The 22,604-nt window shown below is 41.3% G+C and overlaps 1 protein-coding gene across 3 annotated transcripts in view; it reads right to left on the bottom strand.

The window, feature by feature from the left end:
• Window positions 1–21,758, bottom strand: part of SPIDR (scaffold protein involved in DNA repair) — a 199,162-nt gene extending 177,404 nt beyond the window's left edge. For all 3 annotated transcript variants that reach the window (XM_064653609.1, XM_064653599.1, XM_064653617.1), the window contains exons 1-5: window positions 21,498–21,758; window positions 13,063–13,218; window positions 11,963–12,041; window positions 10,280–10,468; window positions 7,405–7,562 (exon numbers count right to left, since the gene is read on the bottom strand). In XM_064653609.1, the coding sequence (XP_064509679.1) occupies window positions 7,405–7,562; window positions 10,280–10,468; window positions 11,963–12,041; window positions 13,063–13,218; window positions 21,498–21,743 (828 nt within the window). In that variant the 5' untranslated portion in view covers window positions 21,744–21,758. The remainder of the gene's footprint in view (window positions 1–7,404; window positions 7,563–10,279; window positions 10,469–11,962; window positions 12,042–13,062; window positions 13,219–21,497) is intronic.
• Window positions 21,759–22,604: the final 846 nt, after the last annotated feature.

The following is a 22,604-nucleotide window of genomic DNA, read 5'->3' on the forward strand; positions in this document are numbered from 1 at the left end:
GAACCACAGTACTCAGAAAGCACATTGATAAGAAAAAGAAATTATCAAGATTGGCATTTCACTAAAACTTCTCTTCCACCATGTCCTTCAAAAAAGGATTTCCAACAAATTCAAACTAATCTCTCCTCCAATTTAGCCTGAAGGTTCCTGAGACATTTTGGAAGACAAAGACAAACAAAAACCCAGCAGCTTTCTCACTGTGCTCCCAGCTCTGTGCAGAGCACAACACTATTAGCAAATTATCCAAACTGGCAAACAGAAAGCCTCATCAGAGGTGAGAAAACTGGGAAGACAAAAGCCTTTAACTTCCTATTAAAGTTGTTAACTCCTCTGGCTTTATGCTTTCTTTCCTTACATTCTGTACTCCTAGCAGTGCATGCTCCCCTTCTTTCCTGTACCCTCCTCTGCTGCAGCACCAGGCAAAATACCAACGGAAGACAGATGAGCCCCTCTTTCTTTGCTCCACCTCCTTAGGTGGAGGTTAGGGCCCTGACAGGGCCAACATATGCTGCTTTGCTTCTCTCTAGTACTTCTGAAGATCCACTGTGATGCTGCGAAGAGTCACCCTGCCGAGAGGTGCCAGGCCTGAGGAAACACAGATGCCTCCTGTGGCATGCAGCTACAGGAAAACTAACACAGGCCCCTTGAATCTTGTTTAAAACACCAGGCAAACACGGGGAGGAGGTGGGGAGGACCACAAAGAGAGGGGCATTCAATACATGGATGCCAAGATAGCAATGCTGTCAGCTGCGCTTAAAGTTGTTGCTCTCCAGAGCTGTGTAAGAGAGAATATGAGGCTCAGTTGAAGCCTTAATTTAAACAAAGCAGAGGGGCTGGATTAAGCACATACAAACAGCCTGGTGCTTCAAACAACATAAAAATACTGTCTGGGAATGGCAGCTCAAGGCAGGAAGGTCTAAAGTCTGTTTATGTCACTGTGATAGCCCCTGTGATCCATCAGATTTTGTACACCCAGAACATGGTACGCAGAAGTCTCTGTAAAAACTTACATTTAATGAGTTATCCAGAAATTTCACAAACTTGGCACAAAGAAGTACAGCTATCTCAGTGACACTCTGGGTCCCCTACAAGAGCACACACACAGAAGTATGAGAACTCTGATCAAATTCCTTGCAGCTTCAAAATGGGTATCATGGACTTCTGAAACTTTACACCACCAAAAAGACACTTAATGTGTGTCAAGACACTCATATGACTGACTATGTCATTCTTGAGGAAGATAATGAGCCAATTCAGCTATACTGAAATTTGAACTCCTGTGTCTTGGAATTATAAAGAAAAATATTCTCAAGACAATTTAACACATCAAAGCAAGGAACATCTGAGCCATTTAGCTATTAGCTGAACTAGTGTCTTCAATCCAGTTTTAAAATTATTGCAGTCATTATTTAATTATTATTGTTTAACTATTGTTTTCTTAACTTATGAAGAACAAAGTTATCATTCAGATAGCTACAGCTCACCCAGAAACATCCTGCTTTCTATTCTGATAATCTGACCAAATCATGGAAACAGCAAATTGAGAGGGGAAATACTGTATTCTGTGACTAAGGAAAAAGGCTTCGATGCTTCATTTCTCCATCAGAAGATGCAGAGATGTCCCTCTAGATGGGATGCAACAGAAAGCATCTGGTGCACAAATTTAGTTTTGTCTGGTCATTCAGGTATAAATCCTTCCACCTTGCTGATATGAATAAAAAAGTGTCTGTTTCTGCACCATTATTGACTTGCAATCTGCTGATTTATAGGTCTTGCCTAAAAAGCACACCTGAAGAAACCTGCTAGAAGAGACCAGTTCTACTTAGAAAAGTAAGGTTCCTGTTTTCGAAGAGGCAGGGAGAAGAGACGCAGGGGAGGGAGAAGGGATGCTGCCTAGACCAGTTATACTGTCTCCATCCCTAGAGTTTTCCAGGATCCAACCAGATAAAGCCCTAAGCAACCCTGTCTGACTTTGCACCTGAGTCTGTTTCGTGCAGGTTGAACTAGACATGTTTTGAAGTTCCTTCCAACCTGAATTATTCCATGAAGTACACACTTAGAAATAGTTGTAAGTTTGTGGGTATTCTGTATATATTCTAATACACTTGCTTTGGTAATGGACTGACAAAAGTAAGTGCTTGCAATAACATGGTTGTATCATCACCCTTTATCAGTGTTAAGTCATCAGTCTGACAGGATGACACAAATTCCATTTGCCATAATAATGATTCCCTGCCTAGAGATAACCTCTTTTAAAATGTGTTACACAACAGGAGTTCTAGACTCATTTCTAATTACCAAGCCAATGATAGTTATAATTATCACCATAATGGATCAAGAAAGCAAAGACACAAAAGCAGGTCCAAAAATAAAAGCAAAATCTTGGCCTACTCATCCTTAAAGTGACCTCTTCAGAATTTCATTAAGCATGTTGAATCCCCCCCAATGTAATGCCACAGAAAGACAGAGTGTGGGGGTTTTTAAAGAGCAAAGTTAGGACAGCAATAAATCCATAACTAAGCAACTGAATGAACCTTAATTTGAAAGATCAGAAGGCCTCAGGTAAAAGACACAGACCTATACACATCCACGTATAGGAAAAACTTCTCAAATAATGTGTTCTTCACTCAGGGAAAACCCAAAAATACATCTTTTGCACAACATTAAAATTATTTTTGCACAATATTCATCAACATCCCATCAGATCACCCACTGTCAGAGCACGCAGGCTACAAGATAGTAGAGAGCTGAGAATATGGTAGTGATTTATTTAAGATTTTTGAAACACACAAAAATATGGCAAATCTCTTTTTCAGTTGACTATCTTCATACAGCACAACAGTTTGAGGATACTGCCACTCTACATGTATACCAGTATCTACCAGGTGCCTATGAGAGAGCTGGAGAGGGACTCCTTACAAGGGGGTGCAGTGACAGGACAAGGCTTCAAACTGAAAGAGGGTAGGTTTAGGTTAGATATTGGGAAGAAAACCTTTACTGTGAGGGTGTTGAGACACTGGAACAAGTTGCCTAGAGAAGTTGTTGATGTCCCAACTCTGAAAGTGTTCAAGGCAAGGTTGGATGGGGCTTGGAGCAACCTGGTCTAGTAGAAGGTGTCTCCTGTCCACGGAAGAGGGGTTGAAACTAGATGATCTTTCAGGTTCCTTCCAACCCAAACCATTCCATGGGTCTATGATATAAAGGGAACAAGCCCTTAACCATATGACTTTTTGAAGGATTTTCATCCAAATCAGAAGTTAAGATCAGCAGACAAGCTTATTAGTGTGCTCTGCGATAAAGAGGATCTGCTATAACCAGTTAAGCTTTATTAACACTGCATGGGAAGGGCATAAGACAATCTAATTTCTACACATTAGCAATGTAAAGGGTGAAAAATTCTCCTCACACCATTCTGGGATAAATCTCACTTGCTCTGCATATAAAGCAAGCAAATCTGGCTACCCATCAGAAAATGGTAAGTAGATTTAACATATAGGACAAAAAGAAAAGACCATACTCTATAAAATACCAAACTTATATACTCCATAAAAATGCTGGCCTACTTAAGTTTTGAGGAAGGATCCCACTAGGGAAGACAATGCCACTCAGTGCATGAGGCCAGAGAAAGTTCCCAGTTTACGAAGCAGTATGGCAGGAGACATGAATTCATCTATAGGAAAACTCATTTAATTCCTAGCATTAAAATATTTAGAAGTTAAAAGTAATTTAGAGATGAACAATTCATACAAAATATGGAATTTCAGCTTGTGAGACAAGGTCTCTACACAAGTCTGGCAAAAAGTAGTCACTATCAATGCATAAAAATATATTTTTTTAAAATTTTGAGGTGATTACATGACGCTCTCCGGGAAAACATGTATGCTGAAAAAACTAACATTAATGGTTAATCTTTATTTTAGTATGCCAAGAAAAAAGGCTTGGCAACTGAAAGCCAAGGAACTCTAAGATCAGGTCTTGTGAGATCTTTGTCCTGCAACATCTTAAAAATTCAACCACTTATAAGTCAAAGGAAAGCTAACATAACTCTCCCATCACCCAAAAATATCCACAGAAAAATAAAGCATGGCTCTGTCACATCTTGCACATGCTTTCTTCAAAAATTCTGTACTGAACAGAAACCAAAAATTAGGTAACAGCTGCTCACCACAACACCAGTCTCAACTTGCCTTCCTCAAGCAGCTTTACACATCAGAAGTGGAGAGTTGATAGGAAAGACAGAGGACAGGAACTTGGAACGTAAACTGAATCGTGACTGTAGCTTTACACCCTAGAGATAAGCAAGAGTTTTATCTTCCAACCAAAACAATACATGAAGCTTTTCTATGTCGTTAATTATCACCGAATAGAAGTGATTTTTAAATTAGATATATTGGTATATAAGGGGGGGGGAAGTCATAGTTATTAATCTTCTGAGATTTCCCAGTAGAAACCTAGTGCACTCCTACCAAGGGTAAATACTACCATAAAGATATTTTGGCAGCAAGCTTAAACCTCCAGAACCTCTTGGTATTTGGCATATTTTGAAGTGGGGTAAAATAAATTTCATGGTCTTTTGATTATCCACACACTCCATTAGATTTTAGAGATTTACTAAATACCACAAAAATTATGCTATATCAACATTTGGCTTTTTTCCCGCTTCCCTCACCATGAACTAGGCCACAAAATTTAAAAGAATACTCATACAGTAAATGACCTCCTATAGTGAATATTACTTTTCTATTCTTTCTTGGAAACCTCTCAAACAGCTTGCCCACAGGTTTTTTTTTAGGAAAACAGCCTATCCCAAGTAAAGCAAAACAAAGACTGCAACAGGCACAGCTATCACTGGGGATTTACCCTCCTGCATACACTGAATTCCCAGAACAAAGTTTTCTGGTGATGCTGACCACCCAGGAAAATTTCCACAGTGTGGCACTCCAACTGGAAAGGGGAAATCTGTAGAGACATCCTCAAATTCCTAATGTTCCCACATCTTCTGTACTAGCATAACTATTGTGGTTAGGGTTAAAAAACTTTTAAGTATGGTTGCATCCCAAAAAACCCTCTCACGAGCACCATTTTCTAACATGTGTCTCGTAATATTTATCCAACTTTCCACGTACACTGGGGTAAGTCATACTGGTATAATAAAAGCAGAACAACCACTTGCATAAATCCTAGTTCTGTTTTCACAGCTTTACACAGACCATGGAGTCTCTTCTGATGCTGCAGTCTGTGACTTGGGCCATATAAAACCAGCTCTTCACAAACCTGAAAACTCTTGGCTAACCCTTGCTGAACTCTAAGCTACAGATGCTAAAGTGGGACTGACACCCACAGGAGTCAAATTAGAGCCAGGTCACACATGTTCACAGAACTATAGAATCAATTAGGCTGGAAAAGACCTCTGAGATCATCGAGTCCAACCTATGACCCAACAGCACTATGTCAGCTAGACCATGACACTAAGCACCATGTCCAGTCTTTCCTTAAACACCTCCAGAGACAGTGACTCCACCACTTCTGCAGACAGCCCATTCCAATGTCTAATCACCCTTTCTGTGAAGAAATTCCTCCTGATTTCCAACCTAAATCACTCCTGGCACAGCTTAAGACTATGTCTTATCGTCCTGTCACTAGTTGCCTAGGAGACTGACCCTCACCTGGCTACAACCTCCTTTCAGGTAGTTGTAGAGTGATAAGGTCACCCCTGAGCCTCCTCTTCTCCAGACTAAACAACCCCACGTTCCTCGTACAACTTTTGCTCCAGACCCTCCACCAGCTCGGTTGCCCTTCTCTGAACACGCTCCAGCATCTTAATGCCCTTCTTGTAGTGAGGGGCCACAGCTTGAAACAGCGAGTCTGGCTGCGGCCCCAGCAAGGCAGCAGGACCCTGTGATGGGGCTGATTCATGGGGAAACTGGAGGTTGCTTTCCCCCCTGTGCAAGCAGAACTCGCTACCACACTCCACCCACACTCACTCAAGAGGATTCTAATAGAGAATCGATACATAAAGTTAAACGGGTTTTAGTATGGCTTTAATTCACTTCGCTACCAGCTTTCCCCGTCCCTTGCCCATCGCCGGCCGAGCTTCCCGGGCCTGCGGTGCCCTCTGCTGGGCTGCTCCAGTACGGATCCCCGGCTCCTCCCGGATCCTCCGACACCCGCCCTCCTGCTGATGCTGCCAGGAGAGCGCTGCCCCTTTCCCCTGGTTGGGCTCCTCCGAGCGGGGTCACAGCCCAGCCCCTCGGCTCTGCCCGCCCGTGCGAGCCCCGGCCTCTCCATCACACCCCAGGGAGCGCTGCCGGCGCGGAGGCTCCCGGGGCGGCACCAGCCCCCAGCACCAGAGGGTAAATCACAGAATCAATCGGCTTGGAAAAGGCGTCTGACATCATCGAGTCCAATCTATAACTGAACAACAGGATGTCTACACGACCATGTTGCGACGTTCACTCTTTCCTTAAACACCTCCAGGGACAGTGACTCGCAGTCCATTCCAAATGTTAATCTCGGCCTAGGGTGCTGACACATTTGGAGTATTTTAATGCAAGTCCTTTCACCGTAAGGTACTAAACAAAGATCTAGAGCTGACATAGTAGAATGCCTTCATTATAAATAAATATATATTTTCTAAAGTAAGGGGGGGGGGGGGGGGGGATGGTACCAAACCTTAGCTGATAAGATTCAATTTTTACTGCTGTCCCTTTTCCGAGGTCTGCAATCCTCATGACTAAAATTAATTAGTAATTAGTCTCATGCCTCATCATTGATCTCAGAACACATTCTATTCCAAATACCTGAATTTTTAGTCACGATCTCAAAGTACTAAAGAGAAATATGAAACTGTCTCACCCACCACACTACAGGAAATTCAGACATCAACTCATCACAGGCAGCCAGAGGCTGTAGAGAATCCAGATCATCACATCTCTGTTGAGAAACCCACCCACCTGATAACTTTCTGAACACACATTGAAAGTAAAAGAAATTAAATTTTAACATAAGAACAAACTGCTTTATAGCAAGGGTGACCAAGCACTGGCACTTGTTGCCCAGAGAAGTTGTGGAGTCTCCACTCTTGGAGATACTCAAAATCCAACCAGACACAGCCTTGAACAGACAGCTTCAGATGACCCTACTGTGAGCAGAGGATAGACAATCTCCAGAGATGCTTTCCCACCTTGGTCACCCTGTGACCACGCCACCAAGCTCTACGTGTGGGGCTTGGGTTTGATGTTTGCCAGTCAGAGAAAATGCCTTGAAACTCTTGTGTACAGAATTCCTTTTGGAGAGATAAGATAAGCAAAATTGTCACATTCCCCCAAATTAAATGCAATCAAATACGGATACCTTTCGTAATTATAGCAGAAGCCTTTTTTCTCAAACTTGAAAGTTTCTCACCTTACAAAGCTCATCATTCTCTTCTTTGACAGGCAGACAATTAATATTTGTGCAAGAGTCCGAGTCTGATATCTCTAGTAAGCTGGTATCTTTTTCTGATCCATCGCACTTATCGGTAGAATCACTATCATTCTCCCAGTCGATGAACTCCAATTCATCTAAAATAGAATATTGGTAAAAAGAGTTTTTGCTTAATCACCATCTATTATAAGCATGAAGTCAGAGTAATAATACAGTTATCCTGAAATTGAAGCAAAAAATACAACGTTAATTTTTTTCCTATGTTCAACTGATCTTTAACTGTTTTGTCTCTCAAAAAAGCTAAATCCTACTAGAATAAAATCTCCTGTGAAGAAAGATAAACATTACACACACAAAAAAAAGATTTCAAAGCACTGCGCAGGTACAGAGGGTGGTTTTTTTAGTTTAGTTACTAGTTTTTCCATGGTTTAATTAGGGGACTTTTTTGCCCAGTTGTATTGGAGTTTCCAAGTGTGCTTGTTCAGAATTAGATGTTCTAAGCAAATGCTTCAAACAGTGTTAGTTAACATCTGTTGTTAGTGGTAACCCTCACAGAGGAATGAAGAAGTTAGTTTAAATGGTCACCTCCTAGAACACCATGCCTAAACATACAGGTCTGCAATTCAAACCTCTAAGCACATCAGAGAGAAGATTGCTTAGGATAAATTAATAGAAACAGGCACAAGAAAAGACAGAGTTAAAAAAACCAAAACAACAAACAAACCCACAACAAAATGGCAATAAACAAAGAGATGCAGATAGAAATGCAGAACTTTTCTTCCACCATCCTCATGACCAGGTGGTATTTAATGCAACTCCAAAAGTACGCTCATACCTCTGAGGATCTAATGAAGGTCATGGAAACCTGCACTGCAATAGCAGCCTCATCTTCAGGTCTGAGTGCCACAAGGTACTGAGAGGGATAACCTCAAGGTATTTTGTATAAATGAGCATGTTCAGAGGAGACTGGATGAAAGCTTTTTTGGGTTTTGCTTTTGTAAATGTCATACTTCTAACACCAGAATAGTCATGTATAGGGAAGATGCAGCAGAGTGAGAAGGCACCTGCAGAACACTCCAGACAGATATACATATCCATGGAACTGTGGTAGTACCTTCTGGACTTGGCAGTGCTACCATAGTCTAAATCACTAGTTTCTTTATCAAACTTCCAAAGCCTGAAGTGACCCAGACAAATAAACATACATATCTGGTGTTCCCTGCTTTGTCACACACACGAATGCACTTCTGCTTCTAACTATGTGAAAGCTTCATCAGAAATGTTAAACACAGACATTAGTGACCAGGTTTCTGGTCAAGAGGTTTCTCTTCAAGCTGTGTGACAAGTTGTGTGCACCTTGTGACAGCAGTATAAATTCCTTAATAAAATACAACACATTTTATCTTGTCACACTAAAGTACTTCATATGAAAGGGAATGTCACTTTTAAAAATAACTTTTTCAGCTACCGTAGCCGTTTCTACAACTGTACCTATATATGCACACACAAAGATATACACTAATTACAGCACTGTACATACTGCATGATGGTTTCCACACTCCAAAAAGTGTGGAAATCATAGTTCTTTTACTCCCCACTGCTTTCAGTATATTTTTGGGTTTAGAATAAAAACAAGAAATTACTGGATTTTCTCAGTACCTTTAAATAGATACATAATTCATCAAGGTTTCTTCAATTACACAGAGAAACTAAATTTTGCTATTTTACAAGATTAAAAATAAGACTGTGTATTGTCTCTTAAAAAAAAAGAGATATTAAAGCCTGCAGGGTCCCACTTGCATGGGACAAGTGCAATAGAATGATACTAATGGCAGGTTAGAAAGATTTCTGGTCAGCAAGAGATTGCAGTTTAAAAAATGGACAGTCCTTCCATTTCAAAAAGAAGAAAATTACTAGAAATTACAAAAGATAACCATCAGTATGTCAATGACAGTGTTAAATTGGTGATAAAAATACGGATGAAAGGAGGAAGATTTTGCATTTTTGTTTTAAACCTAAGGAGCATGTTTATCCAGAGTCACACACAAAAAGTATATCAGTCAATCCATTTGTTCAGCTCATAATGGTCTTTGAACACTTTGCCAGACATCCAGAATGTGAAATCTGGCTGTAATGCTTCAGATCTGGGTGAAGTAATACAAAGCTATTTATTTTTCACAATGAAAATACTTCCCAACAAGTTCTAATGCAACTTACACATTATCCTAATGCTTGTAATAATACAGCACACAAGTAAAGATTTTTCTGTCGTCAGGCACACTTTTTAATCAGTTTCTCTCCCCTCTGCCGTTTCCTGCTCCATGAATTAGAAAGGAAATCCTAAGAACCAAACTCATGGCTAGCTCACAGTAGAGCTAACATGGAAAGCAAGGCATACTGTGTACCAAAATGAAAATGCGTGCCACAGAACATGGTGCTGTCTGCAGCTGCAAAGTCTGCCACATCTAGTCAGTAGATGCAGACAACAATATCACCTGCAGAACAGGGCAGGCAGAGAAGGCTGTTCACAACCCCAGAATCTGTACCACAGCACAGAAAATAAAATAGTACAAATAAACTATAGTATATTGAAATGAACTGACACGCTTTACTCAATGTTATATAATCTCCCCAGCTTTGCTCCTTTACTCTAAGGTTTAAAGTTTTTGTACATAAATTATACCAAGAGCTTGTTCTATACCCAGATGAAATTTATGAAAAAAACCCTCCAACTGATTCAACCAAAACAGGATTAGATCATGTCATTTTGTCAGAATGACCTCGGAGTATTCTCATTACAGCACTTGAAGATGACAGAAGGTTTCTTGATAAATCTGCTTGCGTTTGAACTTACCTTCACTACTTTTGTCCTCCAACAATAAATCATGTCTGCTAGGCGATTCCTCTGTTTTGGAAGCGCGATTTTTTTTGCTGTGCAACCTTGGAATCAATGTTTTATTTTCATCATCTGAAAAATCACTGCCACTAGAGGTCCATATTATGTCCTTGGCTTCCCTAGAGCTTTCAGCAGCAGCAGAAGCTTCTATTAAAAAGTAAAGTGTTAGATTGTTACAGAAAGGAAGTTCTGTTAGATTTAAAATTATTAAAAATTAAACTATACTATTTTTAATAAGAAAAAATTATCAGTTCTGCTACAGGCATCATAGATTAATCCTGAAGCATCAACACACATATTTCTTACACATACATGCATTATCTTCCTTTTGGTTCTCCATAATAAATGGTAAAACTTCATTTTATACAATGAGGTTATCACTTTGTCCTTCAGCAGAATGAGGACAAGTCATGACTATCTGACATTTAGTCCTCTATACACAGTCCTAATCCTCCCCCATGTGCCTTTGTAAAATGGTAAGTGGTTTAAATAAAGACTGTCCTTAGAATTCTGGGTTTGGGATTTCTCTGATTTCATGCAATGAATAATAAACGAATAAAAGTATTTCACCAGTAGAGACTACTCTCCAGTTTTTTCCTGAGGGGGAGGGGGGAGAAAGAAAAGCACAACTTTTCAGAAGTTGCAAAGAAAAGCTGTCGGGTTTTCGAAGTAAGACATTTTAACTCAAAATACCTTTCTCCATCATTTTTAATAACAAAAGCAAGGAAAAGAGGATTCATGCTTAGCATGAAGTATATAGAACTAGTAATCATAGGAAGGCAGAACTTTCCACTTCTTAACACTACTAAAACTTTATATATAAATGGGAAGCTAGACAATTACCGGGGATTTGGAATTAGGCAGAAGGGCCCACAAGAAACACAACCACATCTCCTCCTGCAACACACAGAGGTTCTTCTCAGAAATCTAGAAAAGCTAGAACCCCAAAAGGTAGACAGCAAGTGCCCAGTAGGTCACCTACTTAGGTCCAACAGAAACAGCACAGCTGCTAGTCCAAGCAGAAGTAGAGACTGAAGAAGCCACTACCCCCTCTTTCTTTCCTTTCCTCCAGGCTCAAAAAGGGAAAGAACTGATAAATCCTCCTTCTCTTTATTGTGCTTGGAGTTCTTTTTTTTAAATCACAGTATTAAATGACTCAGGTTCATATAGAAGATTGTAAAAGCAGGAGGTTGACAAAATTCTGGTTTTCTATCTATTGCTCATATTTACAAAATGCATGTTATTTCTCATGCCTGCTTGTCTGTCTCTAGCAGAAAACAAAATAATTTTACCCTCAATCTATACAGCTAAGGGGTATCTTTCATCCCCTCCTGTTAAAAATGTGAAGAATTTAAATATCCTGTCCTTGTTATAACCATATATAGCATTAGTGACACTTCTTTCACCTGTTCAAGAGCAATAGCTGAGTGACTACAGCTTTGCAGAATATATTTGGCACTCTAGGTGAAGAGAAGAGACCAACAACAATAGCAAGAGACCGTGTCTTATAAAAATTAGCTTCTGATTACAATAACAGAAGAAGAAAGTAACCAGTATATTATGCCAACTTCTACCTTAATAAAGGCAAAAAACAAAGTGATAATCCTCTGACAATGCTAACATGAAATAACTATAACATACTTGCTGCACTTTCAGCAGATGTTGACAGTGGTCCAAGATGCTTCTTAATCCTGGATTTCTTATTAGTAGGTCTCTGGTACTATATTAAAAAGAGACAGAGGGAGAGATTTAATCACTAAGACATTAAAAATAATTTTAACATCTATCAATATATTCAAAGCTGTTGTTATTCACCCACCAAAGCTCAGCAGCACAATTTCAAATTAATTTTTCTATCTTCTACTAGACTGTGATATAATGAACAGGGTATCAAAGCATGAGAACAGCAACATAAAAGCTGAATTTTCAAAGATTTGGAACATACAGACTTACTTGACTATGACAGGAATCACATATGACCTTGAGAAGAACAAGAGCCAGTATTTACAGCATTAAAATGTCAGAAGTGCATAGCAACAGCATGCTTGATAAAGCATGTGCCCTATTCAAAGGTTACAGAAAGAAGTATTTGGTTATGCTGTCCCTGGTTTTTTACTAAATCCCACAAGCTATGCAACAGTGTGACCGGTCAGTACCAGAAAAAAGAAACAGAAAAGCAACTTGGTTGATAATGATTTTCAGCACAAAACACTTCTCACTAAGAGCTGGCTGAACATCTCTGTTCATGATCAACAAGACTAACACACGCACAAGAAGTTAAGCATAATTTGATGTATTATCTGAGAGAGCACCAAGATCCACATCTGCAGGGTCATCAAAAAGCAGGATTTTCTACAGTGAATTCACTATTGCAAACACACTATTTAGATCTAGCAAAAAACCTTCAATGCAAACTACAGTCTTTTTGTTCCACATTTTTAGGAAATGTAGCAGTCCATCTCAAATGCCAAATCACTTTCACATCCTTCAGTGTATTATTGAAATTTTCTAAGTGATAAGTGCTATCTAGAACATAATGTATTAACATATGCTCAGCAAGTTACACCAACAAGTTAAGACAATGTCCTTATATAACTGTGCTTTCCATTTTTTGTCTATTTTGACAGTTGTAACAATATGGAAACAACAACAAAAAAAGGCAACATCTTATTATTCAGTCAAGCATGGAAACTAACTGCCAGTTTGCATCTCTTTCTTACACCATTATGTCAGCATTTTACCTCCAGCACTGAAGTGCTCTGAAAACCATCCCCACACCTAAGCCACGCATTGGAAATCGAAGTAGCAGCCAGTGATGTCCTGACATTTGATTTTTTCAGATGTAGGGGTGTCTCATCTGGGAAGGGTGTGCATTCTGCATTCCAAAGTCTCTTCCGCTATGAGGAAAAGCAAACCCATTAAAAACACAGTATACACATTATTCAAGTTAAATTTACTTAATTTAGATTGCCCACAGTATTTTCTGAATATTTACAAGCATAAATTCCAATTTTTATTGAGCTGGGGGAAAAAAAAGTCTCAAACATTTGCAACCATTTTTCATGCAACACTAAGTAATAACACCACTACCAATGTCATGGGTAAATTTAATTTTTGATTAGTACACTTTCTTTTGGTCTAAGCTACATCTCATAGTACCTGATAGCTGCTCAGTGAAGCTAAAAACATTATGTAAAACAGGAACAGCTCAGTAAAATACACTTTAAATAAATAATTCCTTCAAACTCACATCTAACTTAATTCTGTTTATGTAGCAGGTCAAACTAGATATCACTATACAGTTCTCCATTAAAAAAACCCAACCAAACAAGAAACCCCCAAACTTCTTTAGCTGTAAGAATTAGATTTGGTTTTATAACCACTGCCTCCCCAAAAAGTAGATGATCTGCTGCCTTCCCCTTACATAGGATGCCAGAAGTCATTTGGATTATTACATAAGTCATGAAATAGGATTCGGTTTTGCATCTAGTGTTAATTTAATGCAACAGATTGTAACATCTGAAATTAGCTGAAGATGGGAGAATTGCCTATTACCACATCCAAAGCTATCTCTTAGATTCAACAAAGTTCACACATAAAAAGTGAACTTGAGCATGATAAACAATTTAGCCTGGTATGCTACTGAAACTTATCTCACAAAATGTTGACTATATTATCTGCCTGAATACATCTGTCTTCTTCTTATATACTTTCTATCAAGCAACAACAGTTCCTACCTATAAAAAAAGTATTACTCCAAAGTTAAGTTAATCAGCACACATTTTCAGCCAGACTGGTCAATCAGGACTGTAACATAGATGTCTGTGTTGGGTTTCTGTGGCTGGGTTTTGGTAGCAGGGGGGTGGGGGCTACAGGGGTGGCTTCTGTGAGAAGCTGCTAGAAGCTTCCCCAATGCCTGGTGAGGCCAATGCCAGCTCCAGGACAGACCCGCCGCTGGCCAAGGCCGAGCCAATCAGGAATGACAGTAACGCCTCCAAGGTAACATAGTCAAGAAGGGGGGGGAAGTGTTATTGAGCAGATGAAAAATGCAGCCAGAGAAGAGCGGAGTGAGAAGATGTAAATAAGAATGTAGACACCAAGGTCAGTGCAGAAGGAGGGGAAGGAGGTGCTCCAGGCACCAGAGCTGAGGCCCCTGCGACCCGTGGTACAGACCATGGTGGAACAGCTGTGCCCCTGCAGCCCACGGAGGACCATCGGGGTGCAGAGACCCACCTGCAGCCCATGGAGGAGCCCACACTGGAGCAGGTGGGTGCCCAAAGGAGGCTGTGACCCCATGGGAGCCCATGATGGAGCAGGGTCCTGGCAGGGACCTGCTGACCCATGGGGAGAGGAGCCCACGCCAGAGCAGGTTTTCCTGGTAGGAGTTGTGGCCCTGTGGGGGACCCACGTTGGAGCAGCCTGTGCCTGAAGGACTGCACCCCACAGAAAAGTGACCCACGGGACAGCAGTTTCATGAAGAACTGTTGCCCATGGGATGGATTCATACCAGAAAGGTTCGTGAAGGATTGTCTCCCGTGGCAGGGACCCCATGGGAAGCCGGGAAAGGACTCCTCTCCCTGAGCAGCAGCAGAAACAACTGATCATAATCCCCATTCCCATCTCCCTGCACTGCTGGTGGGCAGGAGGTAGAACTTGGAAGCAGGGAGGAGGGTGGAAGGTATTTTTAAGATTATTTTACTTCTCACTCTTCTGTTCTGATCCTGTTAGTAATCAGTTTAATTAATATCCCCACTTTGAGTCTGTTTTGCCTGTGATGGTCATCAGTAAGTGACCTCTCCCTGCTCTTATCTCAACTCATTAATTCTTTGTTGTATTTTCTCTCCTCTGTCCAGTTGCAGAGGGGAGTAAGAGAGCGGCTTTAATGGGTACCTGGCATCCAGACAGGCTCAACCCACTACAATGTCAAACTAACATATGCACACAAAAAATAACACTAAAAAAAAAGTAGAATCATAGAATATCCTGACTTGGAAGGGACCCTAAAGGATCATCGAAATCCAGCTCCTGGCCCTGCACAGTACAGCCCCAAGAAGCACACCAGGTGCCTGAGAGCACTTTCTGTCCATTTTGTAACTGGCAATGCATATTTGTTTTCCACAGAATTTTTCTGTGCTCACAGGATCAAAACAAGTACAGTGAACAGCATCTTACTTCACCCCTCCAATGATACTGTCCTTCTGTCTCATGGTAAGAAAAAATAAAACAAATGGGCTTTGCAGTTTCCTCTGATGGTAACTGATTTTGCTAAGAGCCTTTTCTAAAACTGCTGGGGGCATTTACACTGCAAAGCAGCTACTACAAGAGGTCATTGTCACCAAAGTCAAACTGTCCCCATAACTACTCCCGCAGATATATGAGAAGTACAACGTTGAATCTGATGTGGTATTAAATATAGAATCAACAGCATTTTAAGGACATGATGTCAGGTAAGCAGGCTACAGCACTGACAGAAAGAGAATTTAAGCTCTGCCTTCCTCCCAGTGAAGATGCTGGCCCAAGCCTCAATTTCCATGTCCTCTCAGTAAATACTTCTCCGTTTGCACTGAAGAAAGCATGGACAGGGCAAATATTAGTTACTGAAACAAATCAAGGCCCATTTTTTGGTTCTACTGCAAAACATCACAGCAAAGCCTCACTCCAGTTGGAGTCATTTCCTTGACCTCCATGTCCCCAGACTGGATGACATCTGCCAGGCTCAGAGTTAACAGTACAGCCAGCAGGGCAACAAGGCTCAAGAACACATTGTGGTTCTAGTTTTGAGTTAGTTGGTCTTTTGGGGTTTTTTGGGGGTTTTTTGGTTGATTGCTTTTTAACCTTAGCCAGTCCTGGAAGTCTTGCTTATATGCCTGTTTTTGCAGCTTTGAGAAGACTTTGCAAGATACATTTTGCAAAGATTTACAGTATAAAATGAAGTTCATCTAAGCTTATTTCTTAAATGGGACGCTCCAGTTTTGATGAATGCAAGGTATGTCCACTGGTGCACAACTGTCCGGATTATGGGAATGACATAAAAATCAGGATAAAGGCTACATGTTAACTCCCTCTCCCCAAGTAAGAGGGGTTGGGGTGCATACAGAAAGGACATGCTTACAGGTGACAAGGTTAAAAAAAAGCAGACTAATATGAGTAGAACAAATAGCTGGGTTTATGCTTAGATGGTTACATATATTGAGATTATTACAGTGCAGTGTGAAGTGGCACTGGAAGTGACTTTTAAACAGCTGGAATTCAGAAGCACAACAGTCACGGCTGTGACAGGCAAAAAGAGAGTTCTTATGGTTAACGACTTAATGACAGATGAGCGTTATTTAATCTTGCACTTCACGAGCCTGAAAAAAGGCAGAGCTGCTCAGGTTTTCAGAGCAGCATTATGGGGCTGTCTCAGGGCAGATGGTTCCATGACAAACCAGAAGCAACTGGAGTCCTCTCTTCCCCATCTTCCCAAGCACTTGGCACTTGCCAGACTCTGTGCAGACACAGCAACAATGAACCAAACTGTCAGAAAACTTCTTTGGGAAAAAGCACTAGTTACCTACAGCTGGCATAGCAGCAAAAGAAAGGATACAAGAACCAGTGGCACCACTCCAGCAGCTGCTTAACACCATGTCAGGTTACTTACAACCTGAAGAACCATCAGCACTGCTGACAGCTCTGGCTAATTACCTCTCAGTTTCACCATGCATCTGCTCCCTAGGTAAAGAAAAATCTAAGAGTTTTTGCTACCACCACACAAAAATTTATAGCCATTATAGTCACAGAAAAATTGAAAACAGTCCCCGAAGTCAGAAACCAAGAAAGTAAAAGAAATACACCCTCTACATGAAATTTTCCTCAGCTACTGCAAATTTCTGGCAGGCACCATTTGGAGGAAGAGAAAGAGAAGGATTTATGATTGCTGATATTCACAGCAGTGGCTTTGAGCTCTGTGCTTTTAATGCAAATATCTTTCCACCATTTCCCACAACCTAGACCATCTTAAAAAAACTGAAAAAACAAACCGTAAAGACAACTCCCCCCATTGCAAACGCCTTGTCAATTTAAATCTCTCCATATAAATACCTGATGTGAATTTGGGAAACTGGACCTACAGCTATAATCCACAGTTACTGAGAGGAGGATTTGTCTTCGTAGCAATGCACGTATGCATATGTATGTATGGGTGCTTGTACACACATACATACACACAACAAGCTTTTTTTTAAAGGAAAAGTGTGCCATGTAAAAAGTGCATCATTTCAACATGCATGAAGTAATGTTTATGTGCAGATATAAATGGAAATCACACAAATGTATTCTTACTAAAAACCTGCAATGTGAAAATTGGGTGTAATAGAAAGGAGGTACAGATATACGTAGCTACAAGGATTCAAGACATGATTCAGAAGAAAAATTCCCAGGGACACAGTGACACCAGAGAGTTCTGCCTGGATGAAGACTACTATGCAACGAACAGAAGGAAAATACAGTGACTACACTTTGCACATGCTGCTGGTGTCACCACGCTTCAAATCACAAATGCACCACGGTAACAGCGTGGCCAAGGCAGTGCAGTCATGGGCCTGGGAGCAGGTGCAAGGGAGCCAGGAGCAGCCCTATGGGGCCTCTGTTTAGCTCTTTGCCTTTGGGCAAGGTGGGACAGTGCCCGTGTTGAGGAGGGCACTGTAACTCTTCCTTGGCCACCTTGGCACAGAGGTCTGGTGTCCAAGGACTTTTGCCACAGCAATACATCAGATGGCATGCAGAAATGGCAAAGTTTTAAAGGCTCTTGGCTTGTGCCCCAGCCAGCTTCAAGACAACAGAGAAACTAATATTTTAAGAAACTTACTTCTCAGGAGTAAATATTTATAATGAAGCTAATCTGAAGGCTGTGCTGCTCCCAAAGAAATGCAGCAACAACAGTGAGTTCTCTTAATCTTGAGTCACAAAGTTAAGAATCTTTCTCCTTTGGAATAAAATTAGGGCAGACAAAAAATAACTTGTGTAATTTATTAAAGGCATGCGTTAAGTGTCTTGAAACAAGATATTGGTATTAAAAAAAACACCACTGAATCAGGCTCAAAAGAGATAGAGCATGTAGACCCAGCATACATCATAAAATCAAGATTTATTACAAAAAAAGAGTCAGGCAAAAAACCTTGAGAATTAAGTAGGGTGTCAGAAGACAAAATATGACCTCTGAATTTTTGAGTTAAAAAGGGAGAGGCTAAGATGGCTACCTTATAAAGAAATTGTTGATCTCTGCTCACAAAAGCATTGCATTTTGTCTCTGGAACAGTTCCTTCTAAAGGAATAGAAAAAACTTTAATTACTCCTGTTGGTGTCAGCAGAATTAGGATCAAGCCCTCCTCATAAAAGGCATGGCAAGCAAACCTTCCCCCATTACTCCTTCCGTTATTTCCAGTGAGACAAAAGTAAGTCAGCCTACATAGGTTCAGGTGTGAAGAAAAGAGAGGCACACATAAATATACATAGTGATTACACAACAGACTACTAAAAGTATGGGACAGGTGGATTGGATTTGATTTTTAAATAGATGTTCCTATCTAGAACATCTCCACTCAACCAATCTGTATGGTTACTAACACCAAACACTTGTTACCCAGAAATACCCTATATGAAGTCACTGGGACCATATGCTTAAAGGCTACTTACTACACAACCCTTTACACTCCAGACAATCCCATTTTCTTGGGGCTGCTCCAAAAACCATGAGAAGAATCCCCAGGAACACAAGACCCTATATATTATCTACCTCATATGCAAGTGGCATTTCATGATGCTTCACCTTCCCTAACACAAAAAACAATATCAGCTGAAGGACAAAAATAAAATATTTCACTACATGAACTCCTGCTACTAGCATACAAATCCAAATAGTTAGTCATGTCACTTAAGCATCACTCAAAAGTATTCAAATGCAACTACTGTAATCTTCCTAAACAGAGTAGAATGAAAAAGTACTGAAAAATCACAGCTCTAGGTACCAGAGACTTTTTGATTTTTTTTTAAAAAAACCTTTGAGGGGAACAATTGCATAAAAGTACACAGAAACAAATATCAAACACTGAGCAACAGCCATCATCATCTTTTGCCTTTGTCCTCACAGACTTCACTGAAAAGTACTCATAAACTAAAAGCGAGGAGTCTTGGCCTTCAAAAGTTCAACTTTAAAAAAGAACAAAACTGAATTTGACAACAGGCATCTCATTTTCAACAAAACTCAGTAGTCATGCTATTGAGCTTCTGAAAGTGTAATTACTGGTTTTAGTGCCTGGGTAGAAAATGAAGTTTTAATTTAATAAGAAAACATCCTTGAACTTTAAACCCTCAAGTGAGAATTTAAATAAAGGTTGCGTACTTAAAGCCATAGTCTGTATTTTTTTCCCAGCCAAGATTATTTTTTCATTCCTATGAAAACCAGCACGCATATTTTCCAAAGATGATTCGCAAGAACACAGACATCCCTAGACAGGTCTGCATCAAGTTGTAATCACTCATGAAAAAAATCTAAACTGGATGACTACAGTCAATGACAGCAATGATGACCTGCCTCCTTCCCCACATGTCAGCATGCACACGGGAAAGAAAAGAAATATTAAAACCAAATTAAAATCTCACAATACTTTTTCCATTGCTATTGATGTGAGACCAAAATTTTTAAAACACTGTTTCAAAACCTTTCTTTGTGTTCATGATTTTTACTACTCTCAATGAAAGGTTATTATCACTGACTGACATACTTAGGTGTATATAAGTTTACCATTTGAATGTTGGGACTTTTTAACCTATACATCCTTTTTTAAGCAAAAGTATAAATTACTATGTGTTTACATTGAAAAAAAACCTCTCATGGAATAAGAATACTATTGAAGTGGTACTTTATATTAATAACTGGCGCCAAGGAGTTAGAGAGAAATCTGCAATCTATCAAAATGGTTAAAACAGAAGTATTTTAGAAAAACTTTCACAAAATTTAGTTATCCAAAATGTTTAGTATACAATAACAGTATCATAGCTTTTTGTTAGGTATCAGGTTGGATTCCTCTTAATCATTTTAATTAATAGTCAGCAAGTGGGCAGGACTGTTCTATTTTCATTTGACCAGTGAAAAAAGTTATAAAGTAACAAGGAACGTTATCTTTGTCTACAAAAGAAACTACTATTATCAAAAGCTGCTATCACGTTGCAACAAAGGTTGGTTAAATATCGGCAGTTGAAACGTGCAGCTTTTCACTAGTCAAGGACTTAAAACCTTTCAGAAGAAAATGTGTATAGTGTCAGTATTACAAGGAAATTTAAATGAAACACAGCAGGTTATTTTTAAGCTTGCTGTTGACATTTTCGTCCATTAAAATTTACTTTAAATGGGGTTATATTTAAAAATCCGTTGAATATTTGCACCATTTTAAACAAAATGCTTTAGGAACCAGATCTGTCATTTGACCTCTAATTGTATTTATATATCGAAAAACGGCATTTGTAGTCTGCCTTCCAGCAGTGCCTCAACATTAGCATAAGCACTGCAAATCAGAGAGAGCACATCCTGATTGCCATCCTGCGGGGATCATCCAGTGCGCCGAGCAAACTACCGAAGGAAGGAGACTGAAAAACAGCACGGGGTGCTTCTCCTCCCTCCACTCCAACACCCACGCGGAGAAGCGAAGCTGCTCAAAACAATATTAATCCTGGCAGCTCTGACAAGTCTCTTCTCCCGTCACAGTTTTACTCTCCCTGCACGTTTTCCCTGACTGCCATCTCCAAGCAGGCTGAGCCCCGCTCTCCCGCCGGAGCAGCTGTGCGAGGACGGATCGCACTGTCAGCGTTGCGCAACCGCGCACACCAGGGACGGGGGGAAGGACCGTGTTCCCGCCCCCCGCTCCAGCGCGGCGGGTCGCCAGCACTGGTATCGCCTTGGAACCGGACCGGAGGGGGCAGCGGGGCGGCAATGGCTCCTCCGCCACCCCCACCTACCCCCGCGCCCCCTGCCCCGGGGTCGGGAGGGGAGGCCACAAGGCCACAAGGACCCGGCACAAGGGCCGCCACAGCTCGGCCCTGAGGGACGGCCACGGCGGTGCTCCCTGGTCTGCACCGCCCCGTCTCGTCCCGTCTCGTCCCGGCAGAGCCCCTTCTCCTCCCGTCCCGCTGCCACCGGTACCTTCCCGCCGGGCATCGCCCCCGGCGCGGCTGCCGCGGCCCCTGTCACGTGGCGGGGGGAGCCCCGGGGGCGGGGCCGAGGGAACCCCCGGCGCGTGCCCGCCCTTTGCCGCTTTGGCGCCGCCTGAGCCCGGCTCCTGATTGGGCGGAGCGCGGGTGACGTACCGGGAAGGGAGGGACGCAGTGCGCGCGCGCGGGGGGCGGGGCCAGCGGCCGTGAGGGCGGAGGAGTTCCCGCTTGTTTTCATTGTCCCGCTCCGGGAGCCGTCGTGGTTTTCCTGGCGGGAAACCCCATTGCTGCTACCGCGTCCCTCCTGCTTTCCTCCGCTCAGCCGCCCCGAGGCCCCACGCGGAGCTGGGCATGCTGGGACCGAGGGGATGCTGCAGCCTCCTGGATCGTCTGTTCCTCTGCCCAGGGCAGGGGCTGAGTTGTCAGCGCTGCTTTCTGAGGGCATGGTGTGGAGGGCCGTGTCTGAGCTGTGTTTGTTGTAGGAGGAGTTCACAAGTCACACAAGACACTATATGAAAAATACTGTCACTGTTAAGGTATCACTATAAGATGTCAACTCCCTAAACAACAAGTAAGCCAGTGAATTTAATGCCAGTGCCAGGGTGTAGAGACTTGGGAGTTGAAACTGCTTTGTATGGAGGTTTTCTTCCATAAAATAATAGCTGCAGCTAACTGAGGGGAAAAAAGGCTGACCACCTTCACAAATGTTTTTCTGGTATGAGTGGAAACACTAGCAGAAAGGTTATTTTTTTATTGCTTTTTGTATGTTCTTCAGAAGGTCGCTTCGGCTGCCAGTGCTGCCGTTAAACATGATTAATAATAAACACTCATTGTAAAATGAGGTAGTTGTATCTCGTAGCTAAATTAGAATTTATAAAGCACTTACATTTTGGTAGAAAGTGCTGCATGACTGATTTTTATTATTAAACCCTAATTACATATATCCGTCTATAGTTTACAGTTTGTATTTTTTCCAAAGCACCCTGTGGCCAATACCTGTCTTGCATTCCCTTTATAAAACTGCCACTAATTAAAGTGGATTTTGCAAACAGAAGAGCCAGAAACATCATCCAAGCCCCATACTGCCTTTGATTGTTAT

The sequence above is a fragment of the Pseudopipra pipra genome, chromosome 1, assembly GCF_036250125.1.
Source record: "Pseudopipra pipra isolate bDixPip1 chromosome 1, bDixPip1.hap1, whole genome shotgun sequence".
NCBI classification, from domain to species: Eukaryota; Metazoa; Chordata; class Aves; order Passeriformes; family Pipridae; genus Pseudopipra; species Pseudopipra pipra.